The sequence below is a fragment of the Theobroma umbraticum genome, unplaced genomic scaffold (genome assembly GCF_002168275.2).
Source record: "Theobroma umbraticum cultivar Fairchild unplaced genomic scaffold, ASM216827v3 scaffold_81.0, whole genome shotgun sequence".
Lineage (NCBI taxonomy): Eukaryota > Viridiplantae > Streptophyta > Magnoliopsida > Malvales > Malvaceae > Theobroma > Theobroma umbraticum.
In genome coordinates, this window is record NW_018397268.1 from 4512643 (window position 1) to 4536592 (window position 23950).

A 23950-nucleotide genomic window follows, 5' to 3' on the forward strand; every position below is an offset into this window, starting at 1 on the left:
GAGAACAAAAAGGAAAGTTGAGACTTTGCTTCACCCAGGATTTTCTGGAGGAGGCTGCAGTCTCAGCCTGCCCGTAGAACCAAAAGGCAATAATTAAAAATGTGCTCGCCTCATCAACTAGCCACTCTTTTAGACCTCCACGTGTCATCCTCAGCACCGTGGTTAACACGTGGCGTCCATGTAGAGCGAGTGAAGATCACGCCAATAATATTTGCCGAAGGCTGATTCCCACCCCAACAGAATCCTAATTGAAACTGAGGTTTAAAACTTTATACACCAAACCCATCTCCAATGCCACCCTATAAATACAGCAAATCAAATTCCCCAAAACCGAAAAGAAAAAAAAAAATCACTTCTTTCTGTCCAAAAAAAAAGAAAAGAAATTCAGCCAAGTTTTTGTTTGGAATTTTGATATTTTGGGTTTTTTTTCCTATAGAGACAGCGAGAAAAACAAGAAAGAGTTTAAGCAAAGTTTTCATTTTAAAATTTGATTCCTTCTGTTTTGTTTTTTCTTTGCATAGAAAAAAAAACACAGCCACTGTGTTTATCTCATAAACAAACAAATATTTTGTGTAAATTTTGTAATTTTTTTTGTAAAGTAACGTTTTCTCTCTTTTTTTTCTTTCTTCTTTTGTTTTTGCATTTTTCTCTGCTTTTAATTATTACACTTTCGTGTTTTTCTTAAAAAAAAAGAAAAAAAAAAGTAAGACCCATTTGAAACAAAATGGCGGTGACCTTCCCCTGAGGAAAAAATTACAAAAAAAACACCCGGTGGTTACAATGGTTGTTGCTGGTGGCGGTGACAGCGGCGGTGGTGGAGGTAGCTGCTGCATGAGGTGGTGGCAGCAGCATAAGCGTAACCATTATCATCACCATAATTATAATGGCCATTGTAATGGGAATAGTAACGGTAGCGGCGGAGGCGGTGGAAGGGTGGTGGCGTCGGGATTTCTGTTTTGTTTGGTTTGTATTGTTATATATGGGTTGATCGCGGGTTATATGGGTGGGTGATTTGAAGCCGTCGTTTTTCTCATATGAGAGAAGGGGTTTGCCGTGGCTTGGTTGTCAAGAAGATAATGAAGGTTCGTGGTCTATTGGTGTTTTCTTTGGTCACTCTCCGTTCTCTCTCAAACCCATTGAAACGGTAAGTCTCTTTTTTTTTTTTTGGGGAGAAGGGGGTTATTTATTGCTTTCGATTGTTCCTTTGATCATTGTATTCAAATTATAATTTGAAGTTAATTTTTTTAAAAAAATAATCTTGGGGATTTTTTAAGTGGATGTAGGTTTTCTTTTTAGTACTAGTGCATGCAATTCTTCTTATTTTGAGTTGGTGTCTGTGAATTTTTTTTTTTTGTTTTATTTTTGAAGTTTTTTCCCTCTGCATGTGCAGTGGAAGATTGGATTTTTACGCTGGTTTTTTTTTTTAAACTTTTTTATGTTTGGGTATTTGATTTGTTTCTAATGCATGTACAGCAGGAAGATTGGATTTTTTTTGTTGGTTTTTGGGTAGTATTTGTGTTCATGTGATATGGGTAATTGTGGGTATTTCATGGTTTTTTGAATTATGGTGGTTTTGATATGTGGGTCAATATTTTAGGCGGACGTATGGAGAAATGAGAGTGCAGCATGGCCAGTAGCTAACCCAGTCATCACCTGTGCTTCAGCTTCTGATTCTGGTTTTCCTAGTAATTTTGTGGCTGATCCTTTTCTTTATGTTCAGGTAACTTTTGTTTATTATCTCTCTTTCTTTATTTCGAACATACTTTGTTCATTCATCTGTTTCTCGTAATTGATTTTGTTTTTTTTTTTTGTATATGTAATTAAGATAGGAGTATTGTTTAGGCCGAATGAAAATGAATTATTTGAGAAACTTGAGAATTTTATCAATATATATTTAGTTAGTTTCATATCTGCAACTTCAACTGTTTTTAGTATTGATTTGGTAATCTTTAATGCTTTTATTTCAATCAGCAGAAGAAATTTTCTTTTGCTTGTATCTGCAGTTCCTTGGCCAAGTATGTACTGTATTTTACATGTTACATATAGTCAAGTTCAGCCAATAAACTGTACCACGGAGGATATTGATTTACAGCTTACATATTTATTTTGGCATTTATTGTCTTCAACTACTTTATTGTGTTGAAGTTGGAGGAACTGTATGAGACATGGTGTGCAGAGCTACATAATTGATTTTAACAATTTGTATGGGCTAGATATATCAATGCAATAGAAAGTCTATGGAGAGGGAGGAACCATAGGGCTTTTGCTGCATTTGGTTAATCTATTTGCTGCTTTCTGCTTTCTATTAGGATTTGGTCAAGCAGAGGATAATGGTTTTTGGGAATACGAGGATGAGTCATCCCTTTTCCATAAGATTAGAATCTTTCTGTGCAACCTATTGAAAATAATATCTTTCCAAACACCTTTGATGCCCTCAATAAAAAGTTTTATTTAATGTTTTTAGGTTGGTTAGTAGGGAGTGGGTATTAAAAACGATTTCAGCACAGAAGCTGCCCAAGACAGTGATGCAGAATTGAATTCTAAAAGAATTACTATGTCGCTATCTCTGTTCAGTTATTTTATAATTACTTCAAGAGAGCATTTGAGGAGAACTTTTGATCTTCTTTAACAAATTACAATTGCAATGGTCTGGTTGTTGCCTCTCCCAGATTGACCTTGTGAATCATTCAACACCAAAATGTCTTTTGATTTGTTTTAAGTTTGCACGTTTTCCCGGGTCTGCTCAGTACCATGTTGCTAGCTCTGTTCAGTTATTTTATAATTATTTCAAGAGAGCATTTGAGGAGAACTGTTGATCTTCTTTAACAAATTACAATTGCAATGGTCTGGTTGTTGCCTCCCCCAGATTGACCTTGTGAATCGTTCAACACCAAATTGTCTTTTGACTTGTTTTAAGTTTGCACATTTTCCCAGGCTGCTCAGTAGTATGTTGCTAGCTCTGTTCAGTTATTTCATAATCACTTCAAGAGAGCATTTGAGGAGATCTGTTGATCTTTTTTAACAAATTACAATTGCAATGGTCTGGTTGTGGCCTCTCCCAGATTGACCTTGTGAATCATTCAACACCAAATTGTCTTTTGACTTGTCATAAGTTTGCACATTCCCTAAGATTTTAGCTTGAGGACTGATCAGTACTATTTGCTAGCTCTGTTCAGTTATTTTATAATTACTTCAAGAGAGGATTTGAGGAGAACTGTTGATCTTTTTAACAAATTACAATTGCAATGGTCTGGTTGTTGCCTCTCCCAGATTGACCTTGTGAATCATTCAACACCAAATTATCTTTTGACTTGTTTTAAGTTTGCACATTTTCCCTAAGATTTTAGTTTGAGGATGCTCATAAATAATTGGCACATTGCTTCTTAAACTTTAATCTATTGATTATCATTTTCCTGATTGTGTTGTTTAGTTCTTGAATCTGCGAGCTTCATTAATAAGTGGAGTGCAAAGGTGGACACTGACAACCAGGGGATAAGCTTGTGCAAAACTTTTTTTTAACTTCAAGAACCTATATGACTGTATTTGGAGAGACGATTATTAGAATTTGTGAGAAACTTAGGATTCGTTGACTTGGTTTGCTGTTCTATAGTCTTAGTTATCTTACATGGTCTCAATAAAATGATTCTTTGAATTGTTTCAGTTGATTATTCGGGAATAGGTTCTGGTCTATGAATTATAAACTCATAATCTATAACATGCATCAAATCACTCAAGCCACCTAACCCCCTTTTTTTAAAGGACTGGCTGTTTTTTCTTGACTGTAATACAATCTACGATATGAGTCATTTTCTTTACATTGATATTTTATTATTTCTTATTTTAGTTACTGAGTTTAAACAACCAACTAGTTGTAACTTTGAATACTAGTGTTGATTGTTCTAGTCCAAGTTATTCAATCAGGCAGCTAGATACCATCCTGAAACTGTGGTCAACAGCTGGCTTTTACAGGTCTGGTTGTTGCCTCTCCTAGATGGACCTCATGAATCATTCAACAACAAGTGGTCTTTTGACTTGTTTTAAGTTTGCACATGTTCCCTATGATTTTAGTTTGAGGGGCTGCTCATTAATAATTGCCAAATTGCTTCTCGAACTTTAATCTATCATTTATCATTTTCCTGATTGTGTTGTTTAGATCTTGAAGCTGTGAGCTTCATTAATAAGTGGAGTGCAAAGGTGGACAATGAAGATCAGGGGATAAGTTTGTGCAAAACTATTTTTTTAACTTAAAGAACCTAAATGACTGTATTAGGAGAGAAGATTATTAGAATTTGTTAGAAATTTAAGCTTCTGGGACTTGGTTTGCTGTTTCTATAGTTTTAGTTATCTTACATGGTCTTAATAAACTAATTCTCTCAATAGTTTCCGTTGATTATTCAGGAATAGGTTCTGCTCTATGAATTAAAAACTCATTATCTGTAACATGCATCAAATCACCCAAAACACCTAACCCCAAGGGTTTTTTTTTTCTTAAGAAGAAAGAAAAAAAAAATACCCATATATACTTATTTGTATGTATATTCATGCATGCACTCAATTAGCTGTCACTACTTGCCGTCAATTAGGATGATGGAATTCTGTCATTGAATATTGTCTTAGCTGGCGGTTTAAGATGTTCTTACAACAAATGTTAGAGTAGGAAGAAAATTAATGAAAGAGGAGGCTGGAGGAATGTGATTTGGATGCTTAGAAGAAGCATTTGATGAAATCCTGAGTGCTTTAAGATGTGGCTGTTTTTGCTTGACTGTAATACAATCTACCACGAGTCATTTTCTTTATGTTGTTATTTTGCTATTTGACACTGCTTTCATCATGACTAAGATTTATCATTTCTATGGCATGATTAATATTAAACTTGTCTAAATGGATATATGCCACTATCAAGTAATCCATTTCTATTTATATTATCTCATGATAATTAGTTAGAACCCACTTTAATCAGTTAAAAAAGAAAACCCATGTAGCAAGTGAACATTTTGTTCTGCCAGAATTGTGTCACTGTCAGTATAAATGAGATAGTTTCCTTGCTTACCAAGTTTCCAGCACTGACTGCGTGCGTGGTATAGTCCAAATGGTGATTTGTTAAAGGGTTTCAATTTTGTGAACTCATCATTCTTATCTGAAAACTTTGCATAAGACTGTCATGTCATGCTATTAAAATAAACGTTAATAGAAGAATATATACTGTGGTGAAGAGAATGCCTGGCATTTAGAATTTATTGTTCCTTTAGCAGTAACAACCCATTGAAAACTTTTCTAAGATGTATTAGTTGAGTGGAGAGACTTGTTTACCGTGGATGTAGGTATATTTGTCCTTTTAAAATGTAAAGGTTTTCCTAGTCTTCAACCATTTGTATTAAAATGCAAACAATGAGTAATGTCACAAGTGAATTACTGTAGTTTGTGTCATGCATCTAATAGCAATAGTTTTATTGGCCACTACTGGCAAGTTTATGAATTTTCCTGTGATTTAAATAGAGGTCTTCAAAACAGAAATTGAGAAAATGCTAGTCTCTCTCTTCATTCACCTTGTGCATTTATTATTCTTTTGAGCACATATGCCCCTGTAGTTAGACCGAACTTTGTTCTAGAATATCCTTAGGTTTAAAGTTTATGTAATATGTTAGTTTTTATTTGTGTTTGAAGTCTATCCTAATGTTTGCTTGAAATTGATCATGATCCAGGGAGATGTATTTTACCTATTCTATGAAACCAAGAATTCGTTCACCATGCAAGGGGATATTGGGGTTGCAAAAAGTATTGACAAGGGAGCAACATGGCAACAACTGGGCATAGCCTTGGATGAGGACTGGCATCTTTCCTACCCTTATGTCTTTAACTACCTTGGCCAAGTAAGACTATCAATTTCTTTTTCTCGCTTTTCTTGCATGCACTTAGGTCTACCCTCTATTCTTTCTTATCTTAGGCATCATTAAGCACCTCATGATTTCATAGTGTGGGCAAGCAAGACAGAACATAACTGGTGCAACCTAAGACACTATGGCCAAATTATTATTGATCACAAACATATAGTTTATATCTAAAACGTAGGTAGTGATAGTGAAAAGACCACATGTGCCAAATTAAGTGACTAATATTCATAAATTATCTGATTTTCAGACACAAATTTACTAATTTCTAGAATGGCCATAGCAAATATTACCATTTTCTTATAATGCTTAAGTATGAGCATATTCAAAATAACTATGTAATCTATGTGGTAGGTTATCTCATTTATTGATGGAATTGTTCATTGTCCTGCTCTCGACTATAGATATACATGATGCCCGAAAGCAGTCAGAAAGGAGAACTTCGTCTGTATCGAGCAATTAACTTTCCATTACAGTGGGAACTGGACAGGATCATCATAAACAAGCCCCTTATCGATTCCTTTATTATTAATCATGATGGAGAGTATTGGCTTTTTGGCTCAGATCACAGCAGTTTTGGAACAAAGAAGAATGGACAGCTGGAAATTTGGCATAGCGACTCACCTGTCGGTCCTTGGAAACCACACAAGAAGAACCCTATTTATAATATTGACAGAAGTTTGGGGGCTCGTAATGGGGGCAGGCCATTTAGGTATAATGGAAATCTTTATCGGATTGGTCAGGACTGCGGTGAAACATATGGGCGAAGGGTGCGCATCTTCAAGGTTGAAGTTCTTACAAAGGCTGATTACAAGGAAGTTGAAGTCCCATTTCTCTTCGAAGAGTCCAAGAAGGGCCGGAATGCTTGGAATGGTGCTCGCTACCATCACCTTGATGTGCAGCAGTTAGGCTCTGGTGAATGGGTTGGCGTAATGGATGGGGACCGAGTACCTTCTGGAGACTCAGTCCATCGTTTTCTTCTTGGCTGTGCTTCTGTTGCAGCTGTTGCTGGCCTTGTTGTGTTATTGGGTGTCCTACTAGGAGCAGTGAACTGCATTATCCCCCTAAACTGGTGTGCTGATTACTCAGGGAAGAGAAGCGATACGCTTTCGGCTTGGGAAAGAGCAAATTTGTTTTCTTCAAAAGTGAGGCGGTTTTGCAGCCGCTTGAATAGAGTACCTTCATTTCTAAGAGGCAGGATAAAACCAAACACTTATACTGGAAGACTAGTTTTGGCTCTGGTATTCGCTATAGGAGTTGCACTTTCTTGTGCAGGGGTTACGTTCATATATGGAGGCAATGGTGCAGAAGAACCTTACTCATGGAAGGGTCACTACTCTCAGTTTACGTTATTAACAATGACATATGATGCTCGTCTCTGGAATCTGAAAATGTATGTGAAGCATTATTCAAGGTGTGCTTCAGTAAAAGAAATTGTTGTGGTTTGGAACAAAGGGATACCCCCTAAGTTGAGTGATCTGGACTCAGCAGTGCCTGTTAGGATCAGGGTGGAGAATCAGAACTCACTCAATAACCGATTCAAGATGGATCCGTTTATCAAGACTCGTGCAGTTCTTGAGCTTGATGATGATATAATGATGACTTGTGATGATGTTGAGCGGGGGTTTATGGTGTGGCGTCAACATCCAGATAGGATTGTGGGGTTCTACCCTCGATTTGTTGATGGGAGCCGATTGGAGTATAGGGGTGAGAAATATGCCAGGAGGAATAAAGGGTATAATATGATTCTTACAGGGGCTGCTTTCATGGACAGTCATGTGGCCTTTAGAAGGTATTGGAGTGAGCAAGGTAAGGAAGGGAGAGAAGTGGTTGACAAGCATTTTAACTGCGAGGATGTGCTACTGAATTTCTTGTATGCAAATGCAAGCTCGTCTAAAACTGTTGAATATGTGAGACCTGCTTGGGCAATAGACACATCGAAATTTTCTGGTGCTGCAATCAGCCGAAACACAAAAGTACATTACAAAATAAGAAGTGACTGCCTCATGAAATTCACCAATATGTATGGTAGTCTGGCAGGCCGGAGGTGGGAATTTGACGGGCGGAAGGATGGTTGGGATTTATAGTGAAACAAATAGCGTTTAAGAGCAACTTCTCCACCTGCCCTTCCTTTTGTTCATCTTCTGTCACCCCTCTTGGTAAAATTCGTGTACCCTCTCACTGTGAGTTGTTCAATTATTATTTTCTTTTAGGGGCACTTGGTTTGAATGCACTTAAATAGGAGGTTGTACATTAATCTTCAGGTTTTGTTTCTGAATATAAAAGGTTTGTGAATGTTCCTCAAGAATAGGATTTCTCTCAAACTCCCAGTCTTTGTTGTTCTCTTTGGAGTACTGAAACGAGTATCAGTACTAGTATTTATGTGGAACTGCCATTACAAATTGAATTTTTGGGGGAAAAGGTTTGGATACCTTTACCATGTTGCAACATACAAGTAAAAAGGAAGAAGACTATTTGGTTTACTGCTTTAGAAGCAGAAGAATGAGAATTATTCCATAAATATATTATATGGCATGGGGTGTCTGGGCGAAGACACTGAGAAGAGTGGGGTATATTTCATACCAGGCCGGGAGTTTTAGCAGTTTGCATGTGCACGTGCGTGCATGTTTAGATATTATATATTAGAATATATAGCGTTTTATCCCACATATCGATTATGGATGATGTCCTTTTTTTAAAATAAATAAATTTTATCCCTATCTAAAACTCTGGAGTCCGGGCCCATGTGGACTCCAGGTCCTAATCAGAGGGGAACACCAAAACGAAAGGTTGATGGACCACCAGCTCAGCATGGGCTTGTCCTATGCTCTTGGGGGACCCCACTGCCCCCACAAATTTAATATCTCATTTTCAAACGTTTATAACCCAATTTTCTTCAAAAAATTTTTCATTAGCTTATCATTTTCCTAACACTTACCTTATTTACAACTGAGATGGGAATTAATTAATGATTTAATAAAACATTCATTTTCTATAACTAATTGGATTATGAAATGTATTAGTTCATTATATAAAATCAATATAAATTCTAGCAAGGGTTAAGAAGTCAGACCCAATTCTCTCAATTAAAGATACATATACTTGTTATTACAAGAAGATTGTTACGTGTTTATTTAGCTATTATATAATTTATTATTTTTTTGAAATATATCTTGATGAATATGTCACAAAAGAATGAATTAATACCAAGATTATAGGTTTAATCGTTTGTCATTTAAAATCTATGAAAATGACAAATTTGCATTGAAAAATTTGAAACATTCCATTGCCACAAAATAGTATTTTCATTATAATTTTAAATGTTATAAATTCATTTTTCAGTAAAAACTCTGTTCTTACCCTTTAAAAAAAAACCCAATTCCTATAATGAAAGATTATTGAAATAGTAAGTTTGTATTTAAAAAATTGTAATAAATGTTCTTGTTTTGCATAAAATTAGCTAATTTTTTTTATGATTTTACATTTTTTTCAAAGCATAACAAGTTGCTTCGGAAATACATTTTGATATTTTGCTTTTTTTTATAATAAATACAACATCTATAAAAATCATGAAAAATGTATATAAACCAAAAATAAATTTTATAATAAACAAATTAAAGAGTGAGAAAAGAAATAAATTAAATTCAGAGAGAAGCAGACAAATACCAACACAAGGGAGTGAGGGAGAAACCGAGATAGGCTGAGGTTGGCTTGGCTTGGCTTGAAATGCGGTACACGTGTCATGTTCTGGTTTGTCGTTTGACTCGGAAGATCCGCCCGGAACTGCCCAAGTGTTTCCACAACTCAATCATGGAAAGCGAATTCGGAAGCTTTTGCTTTATTTGTTTCTTTTCCTTTCTTTATTTTTTTCCCCAAAGAATTCATCATTCTTAGACTTTATTAAGTTAATTGAACTCAGTTATTTATGATCATTCTCTTCTTATTTTTGTATATTAAAGTGTCAAAAGTAAGAAAATAAATAATTGTATAAAATTTAAATATTTAATAATTAAAATGTTAAATAGAAAAATAAATAATGTTGATGACAGGACACTTGCCGGAAGAAATGATGATAAAAGATGAGCAAGAACGAGAGAGAGGAGGGGGATGATGTGCATCATTGAAGGGCATGTGCAAAAGCTTCAATCCCCATACCTCTCTCCTCCATCAAATTCCTCATTCCTTCTCTTCTTCTTCTTCATCTTTAATCACTCCCGAAATTCCCATCTTTCACTTTTCTAGGGTTTAGAAATTCCCTAAAAGCTGATCATCCCCCCTCATTTCCGCCTTTTTTTTTTCTTTTTAAATTACACTTCCACATAATTCAATAAGGTTTTTATAAAATATACACAGGGAAGAGAAAGAATCACTTCACTTTTTCCTCCTTTTCCAGAAGAATATAAAGGGGAGATCCAATCCAACCATTTTAATTAAAAATATATATATATTCTTTTCTTTTCCTCTTTGACTGGAACCTAAAATTGAGAGAGAGAGACAGAAACTATTCTTCTTCCAAGATTTTTATTTTTTTTTTCTAGTATTATGTGAAGGGAAAAGGGGAAATTCTGGAGAGAGAAATGTTGGCAATGGAGAAGGATTTTGATTCAAAGCTTAGGATTCAGGGAACCAATAATAACAATGATAATAATAATTCTAATACTTCTTCTAATACTGCTGCTTCCAACAATGTTCAGAGATCTAAAAGCTTTGCGTTTAGAGCTCCTCAGGAGAGTTTCACCATCCAGGATTTTGAATTGGGCAAGATCTATGGTGTTGGTTCTTATTCGAAGGTTAGCTTCTTCTTTTTTCCCAATTTAATTTCCTTTTCTTTTTCGGGTTTAGTTTTGATATTTTAGATTTTTGCCATCTGGGTTTTCTGGGTTTGCTTTGTTTATATATATATATATATATATATATATATTATAATGTTTTACCTATATGAATTTGATGGGCAGTGATGATGTTTGATGAATTGTATATTTCTGGGACAAATTTTTATCTACAATTGTGAATTGTGTGGGTTTTCATTGGTGACATAGGATGCTTGAATGCACGGAAAAAAATTTGTGTGGTTTCCTCGAAAATTGATGCAAAGGAAAGGAAATAAATTTTTTTAAAATGAGAAAATTTGATTCCGTTTCTGTTCCCTAGGAGATGAATGATATTTCTCTTTGAACATGTATTATATTTAGGCTATACTTGCTAAGAGGAGGATGGAAAATATTTTAAGGGTCTAATGGGAGTTTCCTAACTACCATTAAATTATAAACGTATTTTCTTTCTATGGTCAGTACCAAGCAAGGCATGATGATTCAACTTGCAGATAAGTGCAGTGGGGGATTTGAGCCTTCACCGTCCAGACTCTCAGCTTTTCCTTTTATTGCTGGATCAAGGCCTTATTGGTTGCTGTCTTTTGTTTTATTTTTTTATCTTCTAGATAATGACGTAAATACACTGACATCAAATATCAATTTAGTTCATTTTGGTGCTGTTAATATCTTTTGACCTTTTCTGTTCTGTTAATCCACCCTCATAGAAGCTAAATCACTTATCAGCAAACACTTTTGATTGTTACTCCTGTTAGAAACTTGTATTTTGAGTTTTGAAAATGTGGGGTTCAATTGAACTTCCTGTTTCTGTTATTTGATCATTTCAGTTGTGTCCTAGTCATAGTTTGGGTGGTTAAAGGTATGAATGAAGGAGTTTCTCATGTGCATGGTGATTGGCATAAGCTTAAATAATGTAAATAATGGATAAGAGTAGAAGAGGCAGAAATGCCAGTATGTTTAAGACTTAAGAGTGTGAAGGGATGATTCCAACTTTACAAATTTATTTATTTATGTTTCCGTAATACTGCTTTACAATTATTGCGTGGATTATGTTCCTAAGCTAACAAAATTTGTGCATGGGTGATAGCTGCTTGTTATGTTAGTATAGAATATATCTGTTGGTCGAGAATGCGGATAAACTAACATCCTTTCTTTTAGTAACAGTTGATTAACATAAAGCACATAGTGGCTTATTTATTTTTGTTTTTTGGATATAGTTTGCATTTTTATGGTAAATACCTATTGAATTGTTTACTAAGTATATGTTCACTTTTCATGTTTTGCTCACCTTTTTTCTTATCTGAGCTTCTTATTCACATTGGTTTGTTCTGAATATGATATTAATGTTGTCATCAGGTTGTGAGGGCGAAGAAGAAGGATACAGGAATGGTGTATGCTTTGAAGATCATGGACAAAAAGTTCATCACCAAGGAAAATAAAACAGCTTATGTGAAGTTGGAGCGTATTGTGCTTGATCAACTGGACCATCCTGGTGTTGTGCGGCTATTTTTTACATTTCAAGATTCATTTTCATTGTGTGGGTATCTTGGTTGCATCTTCTCATTAGTCATATGTTGGCACTCGTTAGTTAGGTTTTACAACACCTGTTCTCTCTTGATGCTCTTCCATTAGTTATGTCTTGCCAATTCATTGAATGGCTTTGTTGTTTGACGTTGTTTTCTCTGATTATGTTGTGAAGACATGGCACTTGAATCCTGTGAAGGTGGGGAACTTTTTGACCAAATAACAAGAGTAAGTTGCTCTTAGCATGTGATCCTTTATAGTTATGGAAAATTCATACGTTAAAAAAAAACAGGGTGGCAACTCTCTTCTTGTAGCCTATGATTGAGTTGTTTAAAATTGAATTGGATGCCCCTTGAATTATCATTAAATCTGGTGAATCTTATTATTTGTTTCCTATTTGCCTGTCATATGCTTAATAAATCTGGGTTAATCATGTATGCTTCTTTATATATGGTCATAAATTTCTACACAAATATCACTTTTGAAGCTATTTAAAGTTTATTGCACCATGATGCCAACCCTCCCAACCCCCTAGTTTTACAATATTTGGAATGCGAGAATGTCTCGAGCTCAAATTTTATTGTTATGATTTAGCTCTCATTTCTATCTCTACTGGTTTATTTGTGGTTCAGTATCCAACTTCTGGTTACATTTTGTGCAGAAAGGTTGTTTATCAGAGGATGAAGCTCGCTTCTATGCTGCAGAAGTTGTAGATGCTCTTGAATACATTCACAATATGGGATTGATACATAGAGATATTAAGGTATTTTCCAAGCATGCATGTTCTGTTTATTAACATTTGTAAAAGGCTAAATGCTTGTGACATGGCAGCCAGAGAACTTGCTACTTACTACAGATGGGCACATTAAGATTGCTGATTTTGGCAGTGTAAAGCCCATGCAGGATAGCCGAATTACAGTTCTTCCTAATGCAGCCTCAGGTAAAATCATGATTTTATCATGCAGAAAAAACGCTCTGCCCCCCCACCTCCAAATGTTTAAGGCTAAGATTGCCTCTGGTGTCCTGTTCAGATGATAAGGCATGCACATTCGTGGGGACAGCTGCGTATGTCCCTCCGGAAGTACTCAACTCTTCTCCAGCAACTTTTGGGTAAGAGGTCTTCAATCTCTTAATGACTTTGTCTTTCATTCTAGATTAAATCTTGCAAACTTGAAGTGAGATCTTAAGCTTGCTTCAACTAATTGTATAAGTTTTTTTTCCTTTAATGTTTTTCTTCCCCTCAGCCCCGTTTCTCTGCTCTTATTTTTTTTCTACCACTTGGTTTCCCAGAAAATGCAAGTGTAGAAACTTGTGCTTTAGCATAGTTTTGTGCCTTGATCTTGTACCACCTATTGTTTATGTAGGATAACTAGGTTTTTTCTTTTTGAACATATTCAAACAGAAATGACCTCTGGGCACTTGGCTGCACCTTGTACCAAATGCTTTCAGGGACTTCTCCTTTTAAAGATGCAAGTGAATGGCTTATATTTCAAAGAATTATAGCCAGAGATATAAGATTTCCAAATTATTTTTCTGAAGAAGCCAGAGACCTTATTGATCGGTTATTGGTAAGCTATCATTTTCTGCATGTTGGATTTGGTTTCTTCTATGCATCCATAAACTTGTTTGCTTGAGACTTTTTAAAGTTGTTGTTATTTATTCCTATTGTTAGATGGATATTATATTTGTTTGTGTACATTTATGATGGAAAAATGACAGAATAAAAGCAGCTTGGTAACTGATGTACATTTGAGCCAAGTTTTAAGAGGACTCAGAAAGAGTGTAGGTTTTGATATACATGGGTTTGGTGGACCAGTTGGGGGATGGAAAAAATCAACTTATGGTTGAAGATTATGAGACAATTGCCCGTCATATTGCTTTTGACAGTTATTATGCTAAGAAGAATTGGGAGTTCCAATGAAATGGTTGTCATTTGTAGAGTTACATGATGAGGGAAAGCAAAATTTTAATGACCGCAACACTGGTTGCTGTGTTCTTTAGTTTATCTTAGGCCTAACTTTCTCCGGAATCTCAGTGAAAATATAATTTGCTAGCAGACGTTTTGTTAGGGGTCTCTGTATATATTTAAGTGATCAAATAATCTCCTTATTTCTTTGCACATTAGGCAGATCTTCCAATTGAAAATTTGAAACAGTAGTATCAGCAGTACTGAAAAATTTGATGAGTGTGTTTGGGCCTACCATTTGATTGCTTGCAGCTAATTGACTTTCTATGAACCTAGTCTTGTGGTGCTTCCCACCTCTCTACAACTCATGTGGGCTCTTCTTGGTTCTTATTTAGGCTTTTGGATGCATTAACTCCTAGGCTTTGTTCTTTACTTTTTCCTTCCCCATTCGCTATCTTGTATATTTCCTGCATACTAAAGCCCCTCTTTTTTGGAGTATTCTCTTACTTATCAGGAAAAAAGGAACAAGAATATAATCTTATGTGTAATTAAAAATGATGAAATCTTTTTTTTTTCTTTTGCATCATTGTAAATGTTGCAAAAGAATATGGAGTATTCTTTTTTCTGCTTTCCTAATAAGTAAGAAATGATTAATATGTTTTAGTTTATAAAACGTTTACATGAAATTTTATAATTGTTCTATTTACTTGAAGGGATGTTATGATTGGAGACTTTGTTTGTTATTCTTTTGTGATTTTTTCTGTTGTCAGTTCATGTAAAAGTTACCTGCTAGATTTGCCTCTACTTTTAAGGTTATTTATTATTCATTTTTGGAAGTAAAATACTCCCTCTGTTTCACATGACCACCTTACTATTTTAGGATGTTTCAAAATGATGTCCACTTTCTCAAAATGGAAAACACGTTTTCAATGTTACCATTCATTGAAATACTAACTTTAAGTTGGCCCATCTAACTTTTGAGGGCAATAGTTGTAAAGCAACAAACAAAAAACCCCATTCCTAAAACTTTGTGCCATTCGATTAGTGGACATTTAATTTGGAATAGAGGGAGTATAAATCAGCCCATAAGAATGCTCATATTAAGGTGGCAGGATTAATGTCGAATTTTAATGAAGAAATTTCATGAATGTTTCATTTCTCTTCTTTTTCCTAAAGACATTTTAAATGTTGATCCTTCTTTTTTCTTGTCCCTTTGTCCACATCCTCTTAGTTACTTCCTCTTTTGCTCCTCTTCCCTCTCTCTATTCCCCACCTCCCCTGCCCTCTTTACAATGAGCCATCATGACAGAAATCCACAGGCCATAATCTTGAATTGCAGCCACAAGTTATTTTTCTTTGTGATTTCTCTTTGGGACAAGGTCAGTGTGAATGTGCATCATATTAAGCGTCTTATGAAATGTAACATCATTACTTTTTCCCCTTTTAGGTCCTGGTTCAGGCTATCTGCTGTCATGTGCTTTTTTAATTTATGAGTAAAAGATTTTAGCCTTAGACTTGTAGTGCAATTGTGGTGCAGGATATAGATCCCAGTAGACGACCAGGTGCTGGACCTGATGGTTATGCTGCTCTCAAGATGCATCCTTTCTTTAGGGGAGTTGACTGGAGTAATTTAAGAGCACAAACCCCTCCGAGACTTGCTTTAGAGACAGGGGTATAAAGGCAGACATGCTTTCAATTATTGTTCATGATTGAATCCAACTTGCCTTTGCATCTTGTCATTTAAAGCATTATTATTATTATCTATTATTTTCAGGCTCAATCAGGTGAGGTTGACGATCATAATGATTCTTCATGGAATCCTACCCACATTGGAGATGGTTCAGCCAGACAGAATGATGGAAATGGTGGTGCCTCATCTTCTGAATCATCTGGTCATATAACTAGACTAGCGTCAATTGACTCCTTCGACTCAAAATGGTATTTGGCAATATGTCTTGTTATTTTCTCAGCATGTTTCTTTGTTTTCGTTAAAAAGATATGACTTCTGCTGCAAGCTTGTCCAGTTGCGGACTTGTAGAACCTATTAATATTTGTTGTGTCTGCTTAACTGTTCTCCCCTAGGTATTTTTTTTGTTGGAAACAAACTTTAGATAAATCAATAATGATTCCCATATGAAGCATTTGCTTTGAGAAAGTTGTTATCAATATTGCAGTTTGTTGTCTTAATGTTTGACTTTTATTTTTCCCCTGCGAATTGGGCTAATTGAACTGTACTTCTTGCCTAACACGTACAGGCAACAATTTTTGGATCCAGGAGAATCTGTTCTTATGATCTCAATGGTGAAGAAACTACAGAAATTATCAAGCAAAAAGGTGCAGCTTATCCTCACCAACAAGCCAAAATTGATTTATGTGGATCCTTCAAAATTGGTCGTAAAGGGGAACATTATTTGGTCTGACAACTCTAATGACCTGAGTGTCCAGGTCACTGGTCCATCACATTTCAAGATTTGCACGGTAAGTCTGTGAGTATGTCCTAATAAGATAGCAATGAATTCCTCAAATTTATAAATGGAATGATATCGTAACTCTGGAAATGCGTCCCCCAGGTGCTTTGTATTACTTTTGTTTCTTATATAGTTGACTGGTGCACTGTTCTATGGTTGATCACGACCGATTTGTTAATAAATAATTCCAGAGGATGCTGTAAAAAAGAAAAAAAGAAAAAAGAAAACTTTCATTTAAGTTGTGCATGCTTTCTGCTTGTACTTCTTGTGGGCAGTTTCACTTTTCTGATCTATTATTTCCGTTGTGTTTCAGCCAAAAAAGGTATTATCATTTGAGGATGCAAAGCAAAGGGCATGGCAATGGAAAAAAGCAATTGAAGGCCTTCAAAACCGGTGAAGTGATTTTATTCATTGTTGTGAAGCACATTCTTTGGACATTCTGATATTATAGAGGAACTTGGGAACTATTAAACAATTGACACCACGAAGCAATTGTTTATTTCATGAAAGCGGCTCAAGAGTTTTCAGATTCTGCTGTCTCCTTGTGCAAAGCTGCGGGTGGTTGATATTAAGCTTTCATCCCCTCTTTTGTAGAACTGGGTATGTAGTGGAGGGTTTTCTTACATGTTTCTAGCCTCATCTGCGATGAATGTAACATGTGAAATTCTGATGTACGGTTTTAAGAGAAGAAAACGAAGGGGAAGGGGCCGGTGGTGTCAATTACATGTTAGTATTGTATTGAAAGTAGATGTTTCCAGTCATTAATGAAAATTTCTTTTGATGAAGTTCTTTTTGGCAGCAAAGAGCTTACCGTCCTGAAAAGTTGCTGGAATATTTCCTTATGCCCATCCATCGTCTATCATTTGAGATTGGATTCGTTTTTCATTCTTTCTAATTTGTGGCGAATTCTGAGGGCTTGAATTAGTCTTGCACTCAACAGTTTGATTGTCACACAAAGTAGATTTGATCAGGACTTGATAAGTTTTAAGTCGAATGTGTGGTGTAAATTCAATTGATGTATTAGTGACCTTCAAGTGGTCAAGCTATCATTTGATAGTTTACTTTCCCCATATCCATGAAATATCTGAAGGAAAAAACTTTATGGTTTGAAAACCAACGCCAGTCGCTATCCTGGCTGTCACGTTCTTTGCATTAAAGAAATCTTGCAGCCTGCATTTTTACTTTTGTTTTTACTAGGATCTGTTGAATCACTTCAAACCAAGATAGATTTCTTCTTTGGACAAAACGGTTACAAGAGCCAATAATCTTCAAGTTATAAGTCTGATTTAATATGCAACAAGAGCCTTTGGGTTTATTATCAATTAATTTTATGATTGGATACCTTCCAAATGTATGCCTCTTCAACTCTGCTGTTACCGTTATTTTTCTCACTTTTGTTTCATATACAGTGAACTTGCAAAGATTCTTCCTTTGTTCAGAAGGGCTAAGTGAAATTGACATAAGAAGCCTGTCGGTTGTATTTCCTACTGAAAATTTTCTATTTTGTTTGCATTTCTCTGGGTTTTTTAATATTGAAATTGCCAACATACTGAGTCATTTCTCTGGCTGACAATATTTTAGATGTTGAAATACAGGAAAATCTGAGTGGAGGCCCCAGGTTCGATTGGTCCCAGCCTTTAGTTTTAAAAGATTAATCCTCTGACAATGTATCAATAATTTTCAAATTTAAGATGGGAATTAACCATTATGTTATAATCCACTGATGGAAGTGCTTGACTTACTGAACTTACATCTGGGACCTCCTCTGAGCTTAAGATTAACCATGGCTAGAAAACACGTTAAACCATGTTTGCTGCTGGTTTTGATCTTCTCCGCATATGTCTGCGTTTCAGCTGAACCCAATAATAGGAAAAAATCTTTGAACATAATCAAACAACTGAACCGTAGAGGGCCATATATTGGTCTCATCACTGTGATTCTAAAAGAGGAGAATGCATTTTTTGCTACAGGGTCCTTCAGGCCTGATCCCAAGCACCCCTTTGTGGATCTTTCTGGTAAGTAATGCTTGACCGGATATGATTTGCTGGGTATTTCTGTTAGTGTAAAAAGAATTCTTATGTTGCAGGAAGAAGATTTCGCATAGGAAAAGTTCATGGAAAGAAAGTCATCTATGTCAGATGTGGGGTTGGAATGGTAGATCACAACTTTTTTAATTTCTGTTGATACACCAGCATCCACTTCTCGTTCTTCTTATCCCATACGAAAAGTTAGAAATCCTTGTTAGTACCTCAGTCAACACTGCACAAACTCATCGCTTAAGGTACTTCCTGCTTTACGCTTGTTTACTGTTTGTCTTGATCAGGTTAATGCAGCAGCAGCAACACAACAAATGCTGGATCTCTTTGCTGTGGAGGGAATCATCCATTTTGGAATTGCTGGCAATGTAAATAACTCTATGTCCATAGGAGATGTTACCATTCCAAGTCAAGTTGCACACACCGGCATTTGGGATTGGGTGGTATTACATATAAGACTCTACTTTTATCCCTTTCTCTGTCTGTTAGAAGTTGCTTAGTGTTGTCACAAGGCAATTTTGGCTATAATCTCCAATTTTGTTATGAACAGAACCCACAAGGGACAGTGGATCAGGATGATGTTGCTCAACTGGACATTGGAAAGTACAATGTTCCAAAAGGAAATGGAACTAACCTCTTTGGCCATATTGGATATAGGAAAGAGCAATTTTTTTCAGTGTCGGGAGAGCCGAACGTTGCTCAGTCTCTGGTTTGGGCTAAAACAAGTCCACACTGGCTTCAGCTTGCTTCCAACTTCGGGGTAGACACTTTTCTATCTTTCTTAATTTATTGTCAACAACATATAGGTTGCTCCCTACTTGGGCAATGTAGTTATTTATTTTTATTTTCCTGATTTTCTTCTTAATTTATCAACACCTTGTGGCTATAACTTTAGGCAATATATATCCAACTCTTCTGCAATTTGAAGGCATATCTGATATCAAGTTGACAAAAGAAGAAAACAGAAAGAAAGAAAGAAAGCTTATGCCCCTCATTTCTGATAACTAAAGTAGACTTATTAAAGTGTTAGTCTTTCCCTCGACTTCCTCGGAACTAAAAACATGTTGTAAATCATGCTGCCCCCATGATTGATAGAAGGAAGGAATTGGACTCCTATTTGTACATAAGAACCTCGAACAGAATGTAACATTTCTCCTATATGGACTTTGACATACAACATATTAAAGGCAATAAAAATTTGATTACTAGCAGTGGAAAGCAATTGTCTGATTTAGAGATCTAACTTCTGCAACAGGTCTGCAACTTCTATTCCACTGTTATTAGATTATTCTTCTGTGATGCCTCTTCTAGACTTATGTATATTGTCTTTTCGTATCCTTAAACTTGCATCAGGAGTTGAAATTAGAGCAGTGTGTGAATTCAAGTTTGTGCTTACCACGAAAGCCCAAGTTAGTTGTTGGTCTAAGGGCCTCGACAGCAAACATATTTGTGGACAATGCAGCTTACAGGGACTTTCTTTTCCAAACATTTCATATTTCGTCAGTGGACATGGAAAGTGCAGCTGTAGTAATGGTAAGATTTCTTCCTAGTCAAGTTTCCAAGCGTTTATTTCTGTTGTGATGGTTCACATCCACAAAATGTTTGCTTCTGATAACCACAATTTGATCAAGTGAGGGTAAAGATTAGAGTAAACATCCTGGCTGATGCATTCGGGGAAAATACAGTTGTCTGGTGCTGGAGGGTTGCCAGACTGGGGTATCCTAATATGAAATCTGCTAAATCTGGACTGTATAATCATCTGTTTTCAGTTGGCCAACTACATGGGCTAGCTGCATAAATTTATAACTGGAATGTTGTGTTCCAGGCCTCTGTTTTCTGTGGTCTGAGGAGGGTTAGATGTTTGAAGTCTTGACCGGCTTAACACACAGTGTTAATACTATTTAGAGCTGTTTCAAACTTAGGCAACAGCATTATACTGGCCGTAAAAAATCCAAGTCTAATTCCAAAATTTGGATAAAAATAACTTACATTTTTATTCTTCCATTGTGCATGCCACTTGTGAGAATTTCTAGTCAGTAGCAGGTTTATTTAAACCAACAGTGGTGGATTTTTTTCTCAGACAAGCTTGTCCAATGGCTTCCCTCTGATTGTGATTCGAGGGCTATCCGATTTAGCCGGCAGACAACAAGGAGAGAATGCAATTGGGGTGTTTGGGTCTCTTGCAGCAGTAAACACAGCCAAAGCTGTTTTGGAATTTATTGCCAAGCTACCAGGATATGCTCACTGATACTCCCTGGACAGTTAGTTTCTCTGAAATCAATCACAAGGCTGCAAAATAAGAGTAGAATATGTAAAATCTACAATCCATGTAATTCGATATATAAGTCATTTGAGTGTCAGTCATTCGCAATATAATGTGGAATTTTGTGCCACTGTATGTTATAATCGATCAAGAAGCTAAGGTTAGCTGAAACAGCAACCTCTGTTCATAGGAAGAAGACTGACACGAGGGAGAGCAATAACGAAGACAAAAGGTTCTTCTTATATTTATCAAGCTTAATTACAACCTTAATAACAAGACAAAAAGGTTGTAAATTACTCTTGTAAACTAAAACAAGAGTTAAGCTTAAACTTGTCCTAATACCGAGCATTATGACTTTATAACGCTTTAAGAGGAGCGAGGATTGGACTATAATTTCTTTAAAATTATTTGTTTAAAAAACTTGGAAAAAATTTTACCTTTCACTGTAATTAACAACCATTAAGTGAATATTTCAATTATTTAACATGCTATCAACTTAAAAGTTGAAAAGAATTTTATACACTGAAAAAATTAAAGAAAATATAACACAAGCTTAACTTCTAATGAATTTCTATCTAAAACTCCTAATAGACTAAATAATATGTAAAATTCTTTTATATTACAAATTCAAATTTTAGGCTAATATAGGTTAACAAATTGTTAATCAATTTAAAATATTTTGATGATAAAGAAAATTTTTCATCAAACTAAAAACCATTATAATGTCAGTTTGGAATATCTCTTTGGTCTAACAATAAATTCTATAAAGTAATAAATGACTAAATTGATACTACAATTTAAATCCATTTTCATTCACATGTTCTTCTTCAGTTGTTAATTTCGTTCCTTATTATATTGTAGAATTTTCTTATTAAAATAAAATATTGATAATTGTTTATCAATTTCTTTATTAATTAATAAGACTAATGGTTAATTATTTTTTAATTCCTTTTGTAACCCCTAGTAAATGTTTAAATGATCTGTTAGATTATTATTTGTGAAGTAGTAGTGCAGTACATAGGCATTTAGTTAGAAACTTGAGAGTTTTGTTTTAGGATTATTGTTGTCTTAAAAAATAATGAGAAAAAAAGTCAATTGCTAGTACAAATATTTTTAATTAATAATGCATTTGCCTTCAAATATTTATTAAACTATAGTATTATAGTTAATAATAGTTTAATTGAATTCAAATTTGGATCATGTTTAAACAAAATTATTATAAGCCTAATATAGTTCAACTTCTGAATTAAAGTTATCTATTCCAATGGGTGATTTTTTTTTTTTTCTATTTTGTCATATATGTAGCCTTCCAATGAGATTTAGAGTAACTAGATGATGATCTAAATAAATTTTCCTTCTTTTATTCTTCTGTGGTTTTTGCTGTGTTGTTCATCTTAATTTTAAAAAGATCATTTTTAGCCAATGGTTTCAATTATGATTAAGCCACTGCTTTTACAAACATCATGCGTTGCACTGCCATCTTTATCTAATTATAAGACAGGTCCTTAGTTTTAAATATCATTTAGTTATTGACATCTAAAAAGTCAATTCCTAATGCTATTTACTCGCTTCTAAATACAAAAAAGAATAAAATTGTTGTACTCGTTTAGAAATCTATCACAAAGTATGATCATTATTGATTTAAAAAAATATATTAAAAAATCTGATTTGAATTACCCTACAAAAGAATAGAGTATTATTAACAAAATATTCCATCAATCGATATGGCTATCATTAGTAATGGCAAATCTGTTGGTAATAGAATATTTTATTAGTAAGGCTATTGATGGAATATTTCGTTGACAAAGCTTTGAAAGTCACTTGCGGTAGAAACTTGACTCAACACTTGATGTAACGTTAAGTATGAAGTTCAATGAGACAAAGTACATCATCTATATATAGCTGCTAGTATTATGATAAGATATATTATACTTTATCTCAAGTAAAGTGCTAGGTGCTCGTAATGATGAAGAAAAGATGAGTTATATACTTTTAATAAACCTATAACATAAATTTGTTAGAAAGCTTTAGTTATGAGGACATTCTTGATGGAATCTACTATGTGAGTATGAAGTATGGTTGTTTCTAAAATCTCAAGAGCGTGGCTCTATTATCATTCATGGAAAAAGATGCAAACACATGGTCATAAATGTACCGTCGGTACTATGCATTCATTGGTGTTGAAATCGTTATGTTAGTTATGTTCGGTTAACTAAATGGAATAGCTAGTTTAAAGTATAGTTTACCATGCAATTGTGGTTAACTTTAATATGTTTTCACTAAGTGAAGGTTCAATTGGAAGATATCTTCATTTATGTAATCGATTTCTAAAATTATCAAAAATTTTAATTAATTTGAAAATGGTGAGTGATTGTTAGACATTTTTAAATAAAATAAATATGGGACACAATCCCATATTGAAAAATAAAAAAAAATAAGAGTAAAAAGTCTAGTCTATTGGAAAAACCAACAATTGTGTCTATTTGAAATAGACAGTTGTGACTGTTTGAAATAGACACAATTGTGTCTGTTGAGAATAGACATCTTTGCCTATAAAAAGACTCTATTTTAAAACAATAGAACATATAGAAAACAACAAACAACAATCTCTCATTTCTTAATATTTTCCAAGTTTCATTCTATATTGTTTTTTAAAAGAAAAATCTTATAAACGTTTGATAATATTGCCATACTCCAATGAGTGCTTAGTGGATTGATTTCGTTAATTAAAAATATTTTCAATCACTGGGTTTTATTATATTTTCGAAATTTATATCTCGGTAATTTTTTTGTAGATTACAAGTGGAGAGAATAAAACTTTAAGGAAAGTAGCATTGTTACATGTGTTGAAGTCATTTTTTGATTTCCAATTCCATGTTTCAGCAAGCAGGAAAACAAAACTACTTTTTTTGTCCCATGGTTGCGATCATGGGGCTGTCCCCTATGGTGGCGGGTTTTCTACTGGGGTCTTTCTTCTCATTTGGTTTTTTGTTTGTTTTTTGCTTACTTCGTTGTTTCCCTTTCATCTCCGTTGTT

General features: G+C 34.8%; 3 protein-coding genes across 4 annotated transcripts; all 3 read left to right on the forward strand.

Annotated features, from left to right (window-relative positions):
- Nucleotides 1-310: 310 nt before the first annotated feature.
- LOC110424998 (glycosyltransferase family protein 47) lies at nt 311-8196 on the forward strand. The gene is given in 6 exon segments (XM_021439746.2): nt 311-991; nt 994-1008; nt 1011-1144; nt 1598-1720; nt 5703-5870; nt 6293-8196. Coding segments are annotated over 6 exon segments (2334 nt in total). The 5' UTR covers nt 311-780; the 3' UTR covers nt 7976-8196.
- A 1596-nt stretch (nt 8197-9792) lies between these two features.
- On the forward strand, nt 9793-17400 carry PDK1 (3'-phosphoinositide-dependent protein kinase 1). Its single transcript, XM_021439602.2, has 11 exons — nt 9793-10678; nt 12074-12254; nt 12417-12469; nt 12903-13004; nt 13073-13181; nt 13273-13351; nt 13644-13809; nt 15685-15819; nt 15922-16085; nt 16403-16625; nt 16929-17400. Exons 1-11 carry the CDS (start codon nt 10466-10468, stop codon nt 17010-17012), a joined length of 1509 nt encoding a protein of 502 aa, XP_021295277.1. The 5' UTR covers nt 9793-10465; the 3' UTR covers nt 17013-17400.
- Nucleotides 17401-17890: 490 nt separating this feature from the next.
- Nucleotides 17891-21085, forward strand: LOC110424903 (bark storage protein A-like). Of its 2 annotated transcripts, none has more exons than XM_021439605.2 (6): nt 17891-18630; nt 18702-18769; nt 18939-19019; nt 19202-19411; nt 20005-20184; nt 20732-21085. In XM_021439605.2, exons 1-6 carry the CDS (start codon nt 18339-18341, stop codon nt 20897-20899), a joined length of 999 nt encoding a protein of 332 aa, XP_021295280.1. In that variant the 5' UTR covers nt 17891-18338; the 3' UTR covers nt 20900-21085. The 2 variants fall into 2 exon arrangements, with proteins under 2 accessions (XP_021295280.1, XP_021295279.1); XM_021439604.2 differs by having other exon boundaries at nt 17901-18630; nt 18939-19094.
- Nucleotides 21086-23950: the final 2865 nt, after the last annotated feature.

Excerpts from the sequence above, each read along its gene's own strand:
- PDK1 (XM_021439602.2), top strand. The coding sequence starts at position 10,466 with ATGTTGGCAATGGAGAAGGATTTTGATTCAAAGCTTAGGATTCAGGGA. Across the intron at positions 12,470-12,902 it reads TTTTTGACCAAATAACAAGA|AAAGGTTGTTTATCAGAGGA; the intron begins GTAAGTTGCTCT and ends CATTTTGTGCAG. Across the intron at positions 13,182-13,272 it reads TCTTCCTAATGCAGCCTCAG|ATGATAAGGCATGCACATTC; the intron begins GTAAAATCATGA and ends TGTCCTGTTCAG.
- LOC110424903 (XM_021439604.2), top strand. The coding sequence starts at position 18,339 with ATGGAAGTGCTTGACTTACTGAACTTACATCTGGGACCTCCTCTGAGC. Across the intron at positions 18,770-18,938 it reads TCAGATGTGGGGTTGGAATG|GTTAATGCAGCAGCAGCAAC; the intron begins GTAGATCACAAC and ends TGTCTTGATCAG. Across the intron at positions 19,095-19,201 it reads CCGGCATTTGGGATTGGGTG|AACCCACAAGGGACAGTGGA; the intron begins GTATTACATATA and ends TGTTATGAACAG.